Here is a 14718-nt window from a genome sequence, read left to right as displayed (position 1 = left end):
GCACAAAATAAACAACTATCTACAGCCACCACTAGGGGGAGCTCCCTGTATAGAGAGATACATGATAAGATCCTGTCTGCAGCCACCACTAGGGGGAGCTTCCTGTATACAGAGATACATGATAAGATCCTGTCTGCAGCCACCACTAGGGGGAGCTCCCTGTATACAGAGATACATGATAAGATCCTGTCTGCAGCCACCACTAGGGGGAGCTCCCTGTATACAGAGATACATGATAAGATCCTGTCTGCAGCCACCACTAGGGGGAGCTCCCTGTATAGAGAGATACATGATAAGATCCTGTCTGCAGCCACCACTAGGGGGAGCTCCTTGTATACAGAGATACATGATAAGATCCTGTCTGCAGCCACCACTAGGGGGAGCTCCATGTATACAGAGATACATGATAAGATCCTGTCTGCAGCCACCACTAGGAGGAGCTCCCTGTATACAGAGATACATGATAAGATTCTGTCTGCAGCCACCACTAGGGGGAGCTCCCTGTATACAGAGATACATGATAAGATCCTGTCTGCAGCCACCACTAGGGGGAGCTCCCTGTATACAGAGATACATGATAAGATCCTGTCTGCAGCCACCACTAGGGGGAGCTCCCTGTATACAGAGATACATGATAAGATCCTGTCTGCAGTCACCACTAGGGGGAGCTCCATGTATACAGAGATACATGATAAGATTCTGTCTGCAGTCACCACTAGGGGGAGCTCCCTGTATAAAGATACATGATAAGATCCTGTCTGCAGTCACCACTAGGGGGAGCTCCCTGTATACAGAGATACATGATAAGATCCTGTCTGTAGCCACCACTAGGGGGAGCTCCCTGTATACAGAGATACATGATAAGATCCTGTCTGCAGCCACCACTAGGGGGAGCTCCCTGTATACAGAGATACATGATAAGATCCTGTCTGCAGCCACCACTAGGGGGAGCTCCCTGTATACAGAGATACATGATAAGATTCTGCCTGCAGCCACCACTAGGGGGAGCTCCCTGTATACAGAGATACATGATAAGATCCTGTCTGCAGCCACCACTAGGGGGAGCTCCCTGTATACAGAGATACATGATAAGATCCTGTCTACAGCCACCACTAGGGGGAGCTCCCTGTATACAGAGATACATGATAAGATCCTGTCTGCAGCCACCACTAGGGGGAGCTCCCTGTATACAGAGATACATGATAAGATCCTGTCTGCAGTCACCACTAGGGGGAGCTCCATGTTTACAGAGATACATGATAAGATTCTGTCTGCAGTCACCACTAGGGGGAGCTCCCTGTATAAAGATACATGATAAGATCCTGTCTGCAGTCACCACTAGGGGGAGCTCCCTGTATACAGAGATACATGATAAGATCCTGTCTGTAGCCACCACTAGGGGGAGCTCCCTGTATACAGAGATACATGATAAGATCCTGTCTGCAGCCACCACTAGGGGGAGCTCCCTGTATACAGAGATACATGATAAGATCCTGTCTGCAGCCACCACTAGGGGGAGCTCCCTGTATACAGAGATACATGATAAGATTCTGCCTGCAGCCACCACTAGGGGGAGCTCCCTGTATAGAGAGATACATGATAAGATTCTGCCTGCAGTCACCACTAGGGGGAGCTCCCTGTATACAGAGATACATGATAAGATTCTGCCTGCAGTCACCACTAGGGGGAGCTCCCTGTATACAGAGATACATGATAAGATCCTGTCTTCAGTCAGCACTAGGGGGAGCTCCCTGTATACAGAGATACATGATAAGATCCTGTCTGCAGTCACCACTAGGGGGAGCTCCCTGTATACAGAGATACATGATAAGATCCTGTCTGCAGCCACCACTAGGGGGAGCTCCCTGTATACAGAGATACATGATAAGATCCTGTCTGCAGCCACCACTAGGGGGAGCTCCCTGTATACAGAGATACATGATAAGATTCTGCCTGCAGCCACCACTAGGGGGAGCTCCCTGTATACAGAGATACATGATAAGATCCTGTCTGCAGCCACCACTAGGGGGAGCTCCCTGTATACAGAGATACATGATAAGATCCTGTCTGCAGCCACCACTAGGGGGAGCTCCCTGTATACAGAGATACATGATAAGATCCTGTCTGCAGCCACCACTAGGGGGAGCTCCCTGTATACAGAGATACATGATAAGATCCTGTCTGCAGCCACCACTAGGGGGAGCTCCCTGTATACAGAGATACATGATAAGATTCTGCCTGCAGCCACCACTAGGGGGAGCTCCCTGTATAGAGAGATACATGATAAGATTCTGCCTGCAGTCACCACTAGGGGGAGCTCCCTGTATACAGAGATACATGATAAGATTCTGCCTGCAGTCACCACTAGGGGGAGCTCCCTGTATACAGAGATACATGATAAGATCCTGTCTTCAGTCAGCACTAGGGGGAGCTCCCTGTATACAGAGATACATGATAAGATCCTGTCTGCAGTCACCACTAGGGGGAGCTCCATGTATACAGAGATACATGATAAGATTCTGTCTGCAGTCACCACTAGGGGGAGCTCCCTGTATAAAGATACATGATAAGATCCTGTCTGCAGTCACCACTAGGGGGAGCTCCCTGTATACAGAGATACATGATAAGATCCTGTCTGTAGCCACCACTAGGGGGAGCTCCCTGTATACAGAGATACATGATAAGATCCTGTCTGCAGCCACCACTAGGGGGAGCTCCCTGTATACAGAGATACATGATAAGATCCTGTCTGCAGCCACCACTAGGGGGAGCTCCCTGTATACAGAGATACATGATAAGATTCTGCCTGCAGCCACCACTAGGGGGAGCTCCCTGTATACAGAGATACATGATAAGATCCTGTCTGCAGCCACCACTAGGGGGAGCTCCCTGTATACAGAGATACATGATAAGATCCTGTCTGCAGCCACCACTAGGGGGAGCTCCCTGTATACAGAGATACATGATAAGATCCTGTCTGCAGCCACCACTAGGGGGAGCTCCCTGTATACAGAGATACATGATAAGATCCTGTCTGCAGTCACCACTAGGGGGAGCTCCATGTATACAGAGATACATGATAAGATTCTGTCTGCAGTCACCACTAGGGGGAGCTCCCTGTATAAAGATACATGATAAGATCCTGTCTGCAGTCACCACTAGGGGGAGCTCCCTGTATACAGAGATACATGATAAGATCCTGTCTGTAGCCACCACTAGGGGGAGCTCCCTGTATACAGAGATACATGATAAGATCCTGTCTGCAGCCACCACTAGGGGGAGCTCCCTGTATACAGAGATACATGATAAGATCCTGTCTGCAGCCACCACTAGGGGGAGCTCCCTGTATACAGAGATACATGATAAGATTCTGCCTGCAGCCACCACTAGGGGGAGCTCCCTGTATAGAGAGATACATGATAAGATTCTGCCTGCAGTCACCACTAGGGGGAGCTCCCTGTATACAGAGATGCATGATAAGATTCTGCCTGCAGTCACCACTAGGGGGAGCTCCCTGTATACAGAGATACATGATAAGATCCTGTCTTCAGTCAGCACTAGGGGGAGCTCCCTGTATACAGAGATACATGATAAGATTCTGCCTACAGCCACCACTAGGGGAGCTCCCTGTATACAGAGATACATGATAAGATCCTGCCTGCAGTCACCACTAGGGGGAGCTACCTGTATATAGAGATGCCTGATAAGATTCTGTCTGCAGCCACCACTAGGGGGAGCTCCCTGTATACAGAGATACATGATACGATCCTGTCTGCAACCACCACTAGGGGGAGCTACCTGTATATAGAGATACATGATAAGATCCTGTCTGCAGTCACCACTAGGGGGAGCTCCCTGTATACAGAGATACATGATAAGATCCTGTCTGCAGTCACCACTAGGGGGAGCTACCTGTATATAGAGATGCCTGATAAGATCCTGTCTGCAGTCACCACTAGGGGGAGCTACCTGTATATAGAGATACATGATAAGATCCTGTCTGCAGTCACCACTAGGGGGAGCTCCCTGTATACAGAGATACATGATAAGATCCTGTCTGCAGTCACCACTAGGGGGAGCTCCCTGTATATAGAGATGCCTGATAAGAATCTGTCTGCAGCCACCACTAGGGGGAGCTCCCTGTATACAGAGATACATGATACGATCCTGTCTGCAACCACCACTAGGGGGAGTTCCCTGCATACAGAGATACATGATAACATTCTGCCTGCAGCCACCACTAGGGGGAGCTCCCTGTATACAGAGATACATGATAAGATCCTGTCTGCAGCCACCACTAAGAGGAGATCCCTGTATACAGAGATACATGATAAGATCCTGTATGCAGCCACCACTAGGGGGAGCTCCCTGTATACAGAGATACATGATAAGATCCTGTATGCAGCCACCACTAGGGGGAGCTCCCTGTATACAGAGATACATGATAAGATCCTGTCTGCAGCCACCACTAGGGGGAGCTTCCTGTATACAGAGATACATAAGATCATGTCTGCAGTCACCACTAGGGGAAGCTCCCTGTACACAGAGATACATGATAAGATCCTGTCTGCAGTCACCACTAGGGGGAGCTCCCTGTATACAGAGATACATGATAAGACTCTGTCTGCAGTCACCACTAGGGGGAGCTCCCTGTATACAGAGATACATGATAAGATCCTGTATGCAGCCACCACTAGGGGGAGCTCCCTGTATACAGAGATACATGATAAGATCCTGTCTGCAGCCACCACTAGGGGGAGCTCCCTGTATACAGAGATACATGATAAGATCCTGTCTGCAGCCACCACTAGGGGGAGCTCAATGTATACAGAGATACATGATAAGATCCTGACTGCAGCCACCACTAGGGGGAGCTCCCTGTATACAGAGATACATGATAAGATTCTGTCTGTAGTCACCACTAGGCGGAGCTCCCTGTATACAGAGATACATGATAAGATCCTGTCTGCAGCCACCACTAGGGGGAGCTCCCTGTATACAGAGATACATGATAAGATCCTGTCTGCAGCCACCACTAGGGGGAGCTCCCTGTATACAGAGATACATGATAAGATTCTGTCTGCATTCACCACTAGGGGGAGCTCCCTGTATACAGAGATACATGATAAGATTCTGTCTGCATTCACCACTAGGGGGAGCTCCCTGTATACACAGATACATGATAAGATCCTGCCTGCAGCCACCACTAGGGGGAGCTCCCTGTATACAGAGATACATGATAAGATTCTGTCTGCAGCCACCACTAGGGGGAGCTCCCTGTATACAGAGATACATGATAAGATCCTGTCTGCAGCCACCACTAGGGGAGATCCCTGTATACAGAGATACATGATAAGATCCTGTCTGCAGCCACCACTAGGGGGAGCTCCCTGTATACAGAGATAGATGATAAGATTCTGTCTGCAGCCACCACTAGGGGGAGCTCCCTGTATACAGAGATACATGATAAGATCCTGTCTGCAGCCACCACTAGGGGGAGCTCCCTGTATACAGAGATACATGATAAGATCCTGTCTGCAGCCACCACTAGGGGGAGCTCAATGTATACAGAGATACATGATAAGATCCTGACTGCAGCCACCACTAGGGGGAGCTCCCTGTATACAGAGATACATGATAAGATTCTGTCTGCAGCCACCACTAGGGGGAGCTCCCTGTATACAGAGATACATGATAAGATCCTGTCTGCAGCCACCACTAGGGGGAGCTCCCTGTATACAGAGATACATGATAAGATCCTGTCTGCAGCCACCACTAGGGGGAGCTCAATGTATACAGAGATACATGATAAGATCCTGACTGCAGCCACCACTAGGGGGAGCTCCCTGTATACAGAGATACATGATAAGATTCTGTCTGTAGTCACCACTAGGGGGAGCTCCCTGTATACAGAGAGACATAAGATCCAGTCTGCAGTCACCACTAGGGGGAGCTCCCTGTATACAGAGATATATGATAAGATCATGTCTGCAGCCACCACTAGGGGGAGCTCCCTGTATACAGAGATATATGATAAGATCATGTCTGCAGCCACCACTAGGGGGAGCACCCTGTATACAGAGATACATGATAAGATTCTGTCTGCAGCCACCACTAGGGGCAGCTCCCTGTATACAGAGAGACATGATAAGATTCTGTCTGCAGCCACCACTAGGGGGAGCTCCCTGTATTCAGAGATACATGATAAGATTCTGTCTGCAGTCTCCACTAGGGGGAGCTCCCTGTAGACATAGATACATGATAAGATTCTGTCTGCAGCCACCACTAGGGGGAGCTCCCTGTATACAGAGATACATGATAAGATTCTGTCTGCAGTCACCACTAGGGGGAGCTCCCTGTATACAGAGATACATGATAAGATCCTGTCTGCGGCCACCACTAGGGGGAGCTCCCTGTAGACATAGATACATGATAAGATTCTGTCTGCAGCCACCACTAGGGGGAGCTCCCTGTATACAGAGATACATGATAAGATCCTGTCTACTGCCACCACTAGGGGGCGCTCCCTGTATACAGAGATACATGATAAGATCCTGTCTGCAGCCACCACTAGGGGGAGCTCCCTGTATACAGAGATACATGATAAGATCCTGTCTGCAGCCTCCACTAGGGGGAGCTCCCTGTATACAGAGATACATGATAAGATCCTGTCTGCAGCCACCACTAGGGGGAGCTCCCTGTATATAGAGATACATGATAAGATTCTGTCTGCAGCCACCACTAGGGGGAGCTCCCTGTATACAGAGATGCATGATAAGATCCTGTCTGCAGCCACCACTAGGGGGAGCTCCCTGTATACAGAGATACATGATAAGATCCTGTCTGCAGTCACCACTAGGGGGAGCTCCCTGTATACAGAGATACATGATAAGATCCTGTCTGCAGCCACCACTGGAGGGAGCTCCCTGTATACAGAGATACATGATAAGATCCTGTCTGCAGCCACCACTAGGGGGAGCTCCCTGTATACAGAGATACATGATAAGATCCTGTCTGCAGTCACCACTAGGGGGAGCTCCCTGTATGCAGTGATACATGATAAGATTCTGTCTGCAGTCACCACTAGGGGGAGCTCCCTGTATACAGAGATACATGATAAGATCCTGTCTGCAGCCACCACTAGGGGGAGCTCCCTGTATATAGAGATACATGATAAGATCCTGTCTGCAGCCACCACTAGGGGAAGCTCCCTCTAAACAGAGATGCATGATAAGATCCTGTCTGCAGCCACCACTAGGGGGAGCTCCCTGTATACAGAGATACTTGGTAAGATCCTGTCTGCAGTCACCACTAGGGGGAGCTCCCTGTATACAGAGATACATGATAAGATCCTGTCTGCAGCCACCTCTAGGGGGAGCTCCCTGTATACAGAGATACATGATAAGATCCTGTCTGCAGCCACCACTAGGGGGAGCTCCCTGTATACAGAGATACATGATAAGATCCTGTCTGCAGCCTCCACTAGGGGGAGCTCCCTGTATACAGAGATACATGATAAGATCCTGTCTGCAGTCACCACTAGGGGGAGCTCCCTGTATACAGAGATACATGATAAGATCCTGTCTGCAGTCACCACTAGGGGCAGCTCCCTGTATACAGAGATACATGATAATATCCTGTCTGCAGCCACCACTAAGGGAAGCTCCCTGTATACAGAGATACATGATAAGATCCTGTCTGCAGCCACCACTAGGGGGAGTTCCCTGTATACAGAGATACATGATAAGATCCTTTCTGCAGCCACCACTAGGGGGAGCTCTCTGTATACAGAGATACATGATAAGATCCTGTCTGCAGTCACCACTAGGGGGAGCTCCCTGTATACAGAGATACATGATAAGATCCTGTCTGCAGCCACCACTAAGGGGAGCTCCCTGTATACAGAGATACATGATAAGATCCTGTCTGCAGCCACCACTAGGGGGAGCTCCCTGTATACAGAGATACATGATAAGATCCTTTCTGCAGCCACCACTAGGGGGAGCTCCCTGTATACAGAGATACATGATAAGATCCTTTCTGCAGCCACCACTAGGGGGAGCTCCCTGTCTACAGAGATACATGATAAGATCCTGTCTGCAGTCACCACTAGGGGGAGCTCCCTGTATACAGAGATACATGATAAGATCCTTTCTGCAGCCACCACTAGGGGGAGCTCCCTGTCTACAGAGATACATGATAAGATCCTGTCTGCAGTCACCACTAGGGGGAGCTCCCTGTATACAGAGATACATGATAAGATCCTGTCTGCAGTCGCCACTAGGGGGAGCTCCCTGTATACAGAGATACATGATAATATCCTGTCTGCAGCCACCACTAGGGGGAGCTCCTTGTATACAGAGATACATGATAATATCCTGTCTGCAGCCACCACTAGGGGGAGCTTCCTGTAGACAGAGATACATGATAAGATCCTGTCTGCAGTAACCACTAGGGGGAGCTCTCTGTATACAGAGATACATGATAAGATCCTGTCTGCAGTCACCACTAGGGGGAGCTCCCTGTATACAGAGATACATGATAATATCCTGTCTGCATCCACCACTAGGGGGAGCTCCCTGTATACAGAGATACATGATAATATCCTCTCTGCAGCCACCACTAGGGGGAGCTTCCTGTAGAAAGAGATACATGATAAGATCCTGTCTGCAGTAACCACTAGGGGGAGCTCCCTGTATACAGAGATACATGATAAGATCCTGTCTGCAGCCACCACTAGAGGGAGCTCCCTGTATACAGAGATACATGATAAGATCCTTTCTGCAGCCACCACTAGGGGGAGCTCCCTGTAGACAGAGATGCATGATAATATCCTGTCTGCAGCCACCACTAGGGGGAGCTTCCTGTAGACAGAGATACATGATAAGATCCTGTCTGCAGTAACCACTAGGGGGAGCTCCCTGTATACAGAGATACATGATAAGATCCTGTCTGCAGCCACCACTAGAGGGAGCTCCCTGTATACAGAGATACATGATAAGATTCTGTCTGCAGCCACCACTAAGGGGATCTCCCTGTATACAGAGATACATGATAAGATCCTGTCTGCAGCCACCACTAGAGGGAGCTCCCTGTATACAGAGATACATGATAAGATTCTGTCTGCAGCCACCACTAGGGGGAGCTCCCTGTATTCAGAGATACATGATAATATCCTGTCTGCAGCCACCACTAGGGGGAGCTTCCTGTAGACAGAGATACATGATAAGATCCTGTCTGCAGTAACCACTAGGGGGAGCTCTCTGTATACAGAGATACATGATAAGATCCTGTCTGCAGTCACCACTAGGGGGAGCTCCCTGTATACAGAGATACATGATAATATCCTGTCTGCAGCCACCACTAGGGGGAGCTCCCTGTATACAGAGATACATGATAATATCCTCTCTGCAGCCACCACTAGGGGGAGCTTCCTGTAGAAAGAGATACATGATAAGATCCTGTCTGCAGTAACCACTAGGGGGAGCTCCCTGTATACAGAGATACATGATAAGATCCTGTCTGCAGCCACCACTAGAGGGAGCTCCCTGTATACAGAGATACATGATAAGATCCTTTCTGCAGCCACCACTAGGGGGAGCTCCCTGTAGACAGAGATGCATGATAATATCCTGTCTGCAGCCACCACTAGGGGGAGCTTCCTGTAGACAGAGATACATGATAAGATCCTGTCTGCAGTAACCACTAGGGGGAGCTCCCTGTATACAGAGATACATGATAAGATCCTGTCTGCAGCCACCACTAGAGGGAGCTCCCTGTATACAGAGATACATGATAAGATTCTGTCTGCAGCCACCACTAAGGGGATCTCCCTGTATACAGAGATACATGATAAGATCCTGTCTGCAGCCACCACTAGAGGGAGCTCCCTGTATACAGAGATACATGATAAGATTCTGTCTGCAGCCACCACTAGGGGGAGCTCCCTGTATTCAGAGATACATGATAAGATCCTGTCTGCAGCCACCACTAGGGGGAGCTCCCTGTATACAGAGATACATGGTAAGATCCTGTCTGCAGTCACCACTAGGGGGAGCTCCCTGTATACAGAGATACATGATAAGATCCTGTCTGCAGTCACCACTAGGGGGAGCTCCCTGTATACAGAGATACATGATAAGATCCTGTCTGCAGCCACCACTAGGGGGAGCTCCCTGTATACAGAGATACATGATAAGATCCTGTCTGCAGCCTCCACTAGGGGGAGCTCCCTGTATACAGAGATACATGATAATATCCTGTCTGCAGTCACCACTAGGGGGAGCTCCCTGTATACAGAGATACATGATAAGATCCTGTCTGCAGTCACCACTAGGGGGATCTTCCTGTATACAGAGATACATGATAAGATCCTGTCTGCAGCCACCACTAGGGGGAGCTCCCTGTATACAGAGATACATGATAAGATCCTGTCTGCAGCCTCCACTAGGGGGAGCTCCCTGTATACAGAGATACATGATAAGATCCTGTCTGCAGTCACCACTAGGGGGAGCTCCCTGTATACAGAGATACATGATAAGATCCTGTCTGCAGCCACCACTAGGGGGAGCTCCCTGTATACAGAGATACATGATAAGATCCTGTCTGCAGCCACCACTAGGGGAAGCTCCCTGTACAGAGATACATGATAAGATCCTGTCTGCAGCCACCACTAGGGGGAGCTCCCTGTATACAGAGATACATGATAAGATCCTTTCTGCAGCCACCACTAGGGGGAGCTCTCTGTATACAGAGATACATGATAAGATCCTGTCTGCAGTCACCACTTGGGGGAGCTCCCTGTATACAGAGATACATGATAAGATCCTTTCTGCAGCCACCACTAGGGGGAGCTCCCTGTATACAGAGATACATGATAAGATCCTTTCTGCAGCCACCACTAGGGGGAGCTCCCTGTATACAGAGATACATGATAAGATCCTTTCTGCAGCCACCACTAGGGGGAGCTCTCTGTATACAGAGATACATGATAAGATCCTGTCTGCAGTCACCACTAGGGGGAGCTCCCTGTATACAGAGATACATGATAATATCCTGTCTGCAGCCACCACTAGGGGGAGCTCCCTGTATACAGAGATACATGATAAGATCCTTTCTGCAGCCACCACTAGGGGGAGCTCTCTGTATACAGAGATACATGATAAGATCCTGTCTGCAGTCACCACTAGGGGGAGCTTCCTGTGTACAGAGATACATGATAAGATCCTGTCTGCAGCCACCACTAGGGGGAGCTCCCTGTATACAGAGATACATGATAAGATCCTTTCTGCAGCCACCACTAGGGGGAGCTCTCTGTATACAGAGATACATGATAATATCCTGTCTGCAGCCACCACTAGGGGGAGCTCCCTGTATACAGAGATACATGATAAGATCCTGTCTGCAGTCACCACTAGGGGGAGCTCCCTGTATACAGAGATACATGATAAGATTCTGTCTGCAGACACCACTAGGGGGAGCTCCCTGTATACAGAGAGACATGATAAGATTCTGTCTGCAGTCACCACTAAGGGGAGCTCCCTGTATACAGAGATACATGATAAGATTCTGTCTGCAGTCACCACTAGGGGGAGGTCCCTGTATACAGAGATACATGATAAGATCCTGTCTGCAGCCACCACTAGGGGGAGCTCCCTGTATACAGAGATACATGATAAGATCCTGTCTGCAGCCACGACTAGGGGGAGCTCCCTGTATACAGAGATACATGATAAGATCCTGTCTGCATTCACCACTAGGGGGAGCTCCCTGTATACAGAGATACATGATAAGATCCTGTCTGCAGCCACCACTAGGGGGAGCTCCCTGTATACAGAGATACATGATAAGATTCTGTCTGCAGACACCACTAGGGGGAGCTCCCTGTATACAGAGGTACATGATAAGATCCTGTCTGCAGCCACCACTAGGGGGAGCTCCCTGTATACAGAGACACATGATAAGATTCTGTCTGCAGCCACCACTAGGGGGAGCTCCCTGTATACAGAGATACATGATAAGATCCTGTCTGCAGCCACCACTAGGGGGAGCTCCCTGTATACAGAGGTACATGATAAGATCCTGTCTGCAGCCACCACTAGGGGGAGCTCCCTGTATACAGAGATACATGATAAGATTCTGTCTGCAGTCACCACTAGGGGGAGCTCCCTGTATACAGAGGTACATGATAAGATCCTGTCTGCAGCCACCACTAGGGGGAGCTCCCTGTATACAGAGATGCATGATAAGATCCTGTCTGCAGCCACCACTAGGGGGAGCTCCCTGTATACAGAGATACATGATAAGATCCTGTCTGCAGCCACCACTAGGGGGAGCTCCCTGTACAGGGATTCGATCTGTATGCTGAATTTATATGTGGTGGGTGGGTATTAATAGTTATACAAATAATCTGTGTTTTATTTCTGACAGGCTCAGTATCTATTTGCACTGTTTTTAGAGTTATCCTATAATCTATATATTTTCTATCCACATATTCAGATTTACCATGGGATAATATAGTTGTGTCTGATGTTGTGGGCCTCACTTTGTCACACACCGCCCCATCTCCTAAAATCTTCATGTCTTGTCTCTCCAGGGAACATTGGATCAGAGTTAACCGAGAGTGATGTCAGCATGTTTATTTCCTCGGATGCCGGCAATACGTGGAGACAGGTAAATATAATTGTGACATATGTTGTCTGTAACTAACAGTTCTCCTGTGCTGACCCGGTGAATGACAAGAACTCCGTAGGGCAAGTGATGGCTGTCACCATCTCCAGACGGAAGCCGCAGAATAATGCAGGGCTGGCGGAAAACTAAACCTAATGAAGACATAGCTGATGTGCAGTCGGGGAATTCCAGGGAAGGGGTTCGGCACTGCGGGGCATCTGTGCATAATATAAGATAACCAAAGATATAGAATCCCAACACAATGAGGACAAAGATGTGACAATCCGAAACTGTTAGTGGGGAAATCACAAATAAATTCTAGGAAAGGTGGAGATAGATAGATAGATAGATAGATAGATAGATAGATAGATAGATAGATAGATAGATAGATAGATAGATAGATAGATAGATAGATAGATGAATGATAGATGGGTAGATAATTGATAGATAGATAATAGATAGATAATAGATGATAGATAGATAGATAGATAGATAGATAGATAGATAGATAGATAGATAGATAGATAGATAGATAGATGATAGATAGATAGATGATAGATAATTGATAGATAGATAAATACTCTTCCATTTTTCATCTCAATTACTTAGGGTCCTCAGCAGAGGATTGTGCACTGATTTGTCATAAATGCTTTTCTTATTTTTCCACTTTTTTGCCTGCGGCTTCTCCCAGATTCCACCTGATAGTCTTCTGAGCGTCTGCAGATCACATGAGCGGTGAAGCCTCGCGCTGCGCCTCTTTGAACTGTGCAGAGAACATGAACTGTTTGATATCGACGCTGTCTGCTACAATGTATCTCCTCTGTTTACTCGTTTTGAAACTTATTGTATCATTTAGATCTTTGAAGAGGAGCACAGTGTCTTGTACCTGGATCAAGGAGGAGTTCTGGTGGCCATGAAGCACACCTCTCTCCCCATCCGCCATCTCTGGTAAGGAGAAATGTGGGAAATCTAATGTCAAAATAATGATGAGTAACTCCGCTGCCAGACACCGATCTGCATACAACATGACCTATTTTACAAATACTGCAAGTTATGTATCTTGCATTGATATTCAGTTACATTGCGGCTCCGATCACTTCCAAAGCTGCGTCTCCGATAGCACTATTTGCAATACCCCTCAGAGTTTTGCTGAGCAATATTCCGTTTAGAGGGTTATCGAGTTACCACAATGCAATATACTCATTTTCATAAAAGTTTGCAGAAGTTCCATTTGCAGGATCGTCATATACAATACTGAACTGGTGGAAGTTTTGAGTGCATGTCATAATGAGATTCATCTCTTCTGTTCTACATAAGTAAATAAACCACCATTTTAAAATTTTAAATTCTGCTCCTTTCCAAATACTTTGCCTGACTTTCCTTCATCCAACCTGGATACTTTGCACAATATCTTATCGTTTCCAGAACTGCATTAATCTCTGCTTTAAGATTCACTGTTTGTACTCAACATTTATTCTTAAACTTTTACTGCATTCACATCTAAATTTGTTACCTACAGATCAGGATTGTTTAGTATTGTACTGATAGATTTACAGTCACTAAACATGCCAGTCCTCCTCTTACCAGTTAGGGTACCGTCACACAGTGCAATTTTCATCGCTACGACGGTACGATCCGTGACGCTCCAGCGTCGTAACAATATCGCTCCAGCGTCGTAGACTGCTGTCACACTTTGCAATCTACGACGCTGGAGCGATAATTTCATGACGTATGTGCGATGTAGAAGCCGTTGGTTACTATGCGCACATCGTATACGATATATGTTACACCATGCGATCATGCCGCCACAGCGGGACACTAGACGACAAAAGAAAGTTTCAAACGATCTGCTACGACGTACGATTCTCAGCGGGGTCCCTGATCGCAGGAGCGTGTCAGACACTGCGATATCGTAACTATATCGCTCGAACGTCACAAATCGTGCCGTCGTAGCGATCAAAATTGCACTGTGTGACGGTACCCTTACCGTGGCCAGCTAATCCGCTGTGCATGATGTGGTGCCCGATGTCTCAGCTTCCCTGGCTGCTT

General features: G+C 48.0%; 1 protein-coding gene across 4 annotated transcripts in view; it reads left to right on the top strand.

Moving 5' to 3' along the window:
• SORCS1 (sortilin related VPS10 domain containing receptor 1) overlaps positions 1-14718 on the top strand; it is an 810676-nt gene that overhangs the window by 612236 nt on the left and 183722 nt on the right. For all 4 annotated transcript variants that reach the window (XM_069754250.1, XM_069754247.1, XM_069754248.1 and 1 more), the window contains exons 12-13: positions 12596-12672; positions 13526-13617. In XM_069754250.1, the coding sequence (XP_069610351.1) occupies positions 12596-12672; positions 13526-13617 (169 nt within the window). The remainder of the gene's footprint in view (positions 1-12595; positions 12673-13525; positions 13618-14718) is intronic.

The sequence above is a fragment of the Ranitomeya imitator genome, chromosome 2 (genome assembly GCF_032444005.1).
Source record: "Ranitomeya imitator isolate aRanImi1 chromosome 2, aRanImi1.pri, whole genome shotgun sequence".
NCBI classification, from domain to species: domain Eukaryota; kingdom Metazoa; phylum Chordata; class Amphibia; order Anura; family Dendrobatidae; genus Ranitomeya; species Ranitomeya imitator.
Note: the sequence above shows the minus strand (reverse complement) of the source record. Positions and strands in the feature narration are given on the sequence as shown.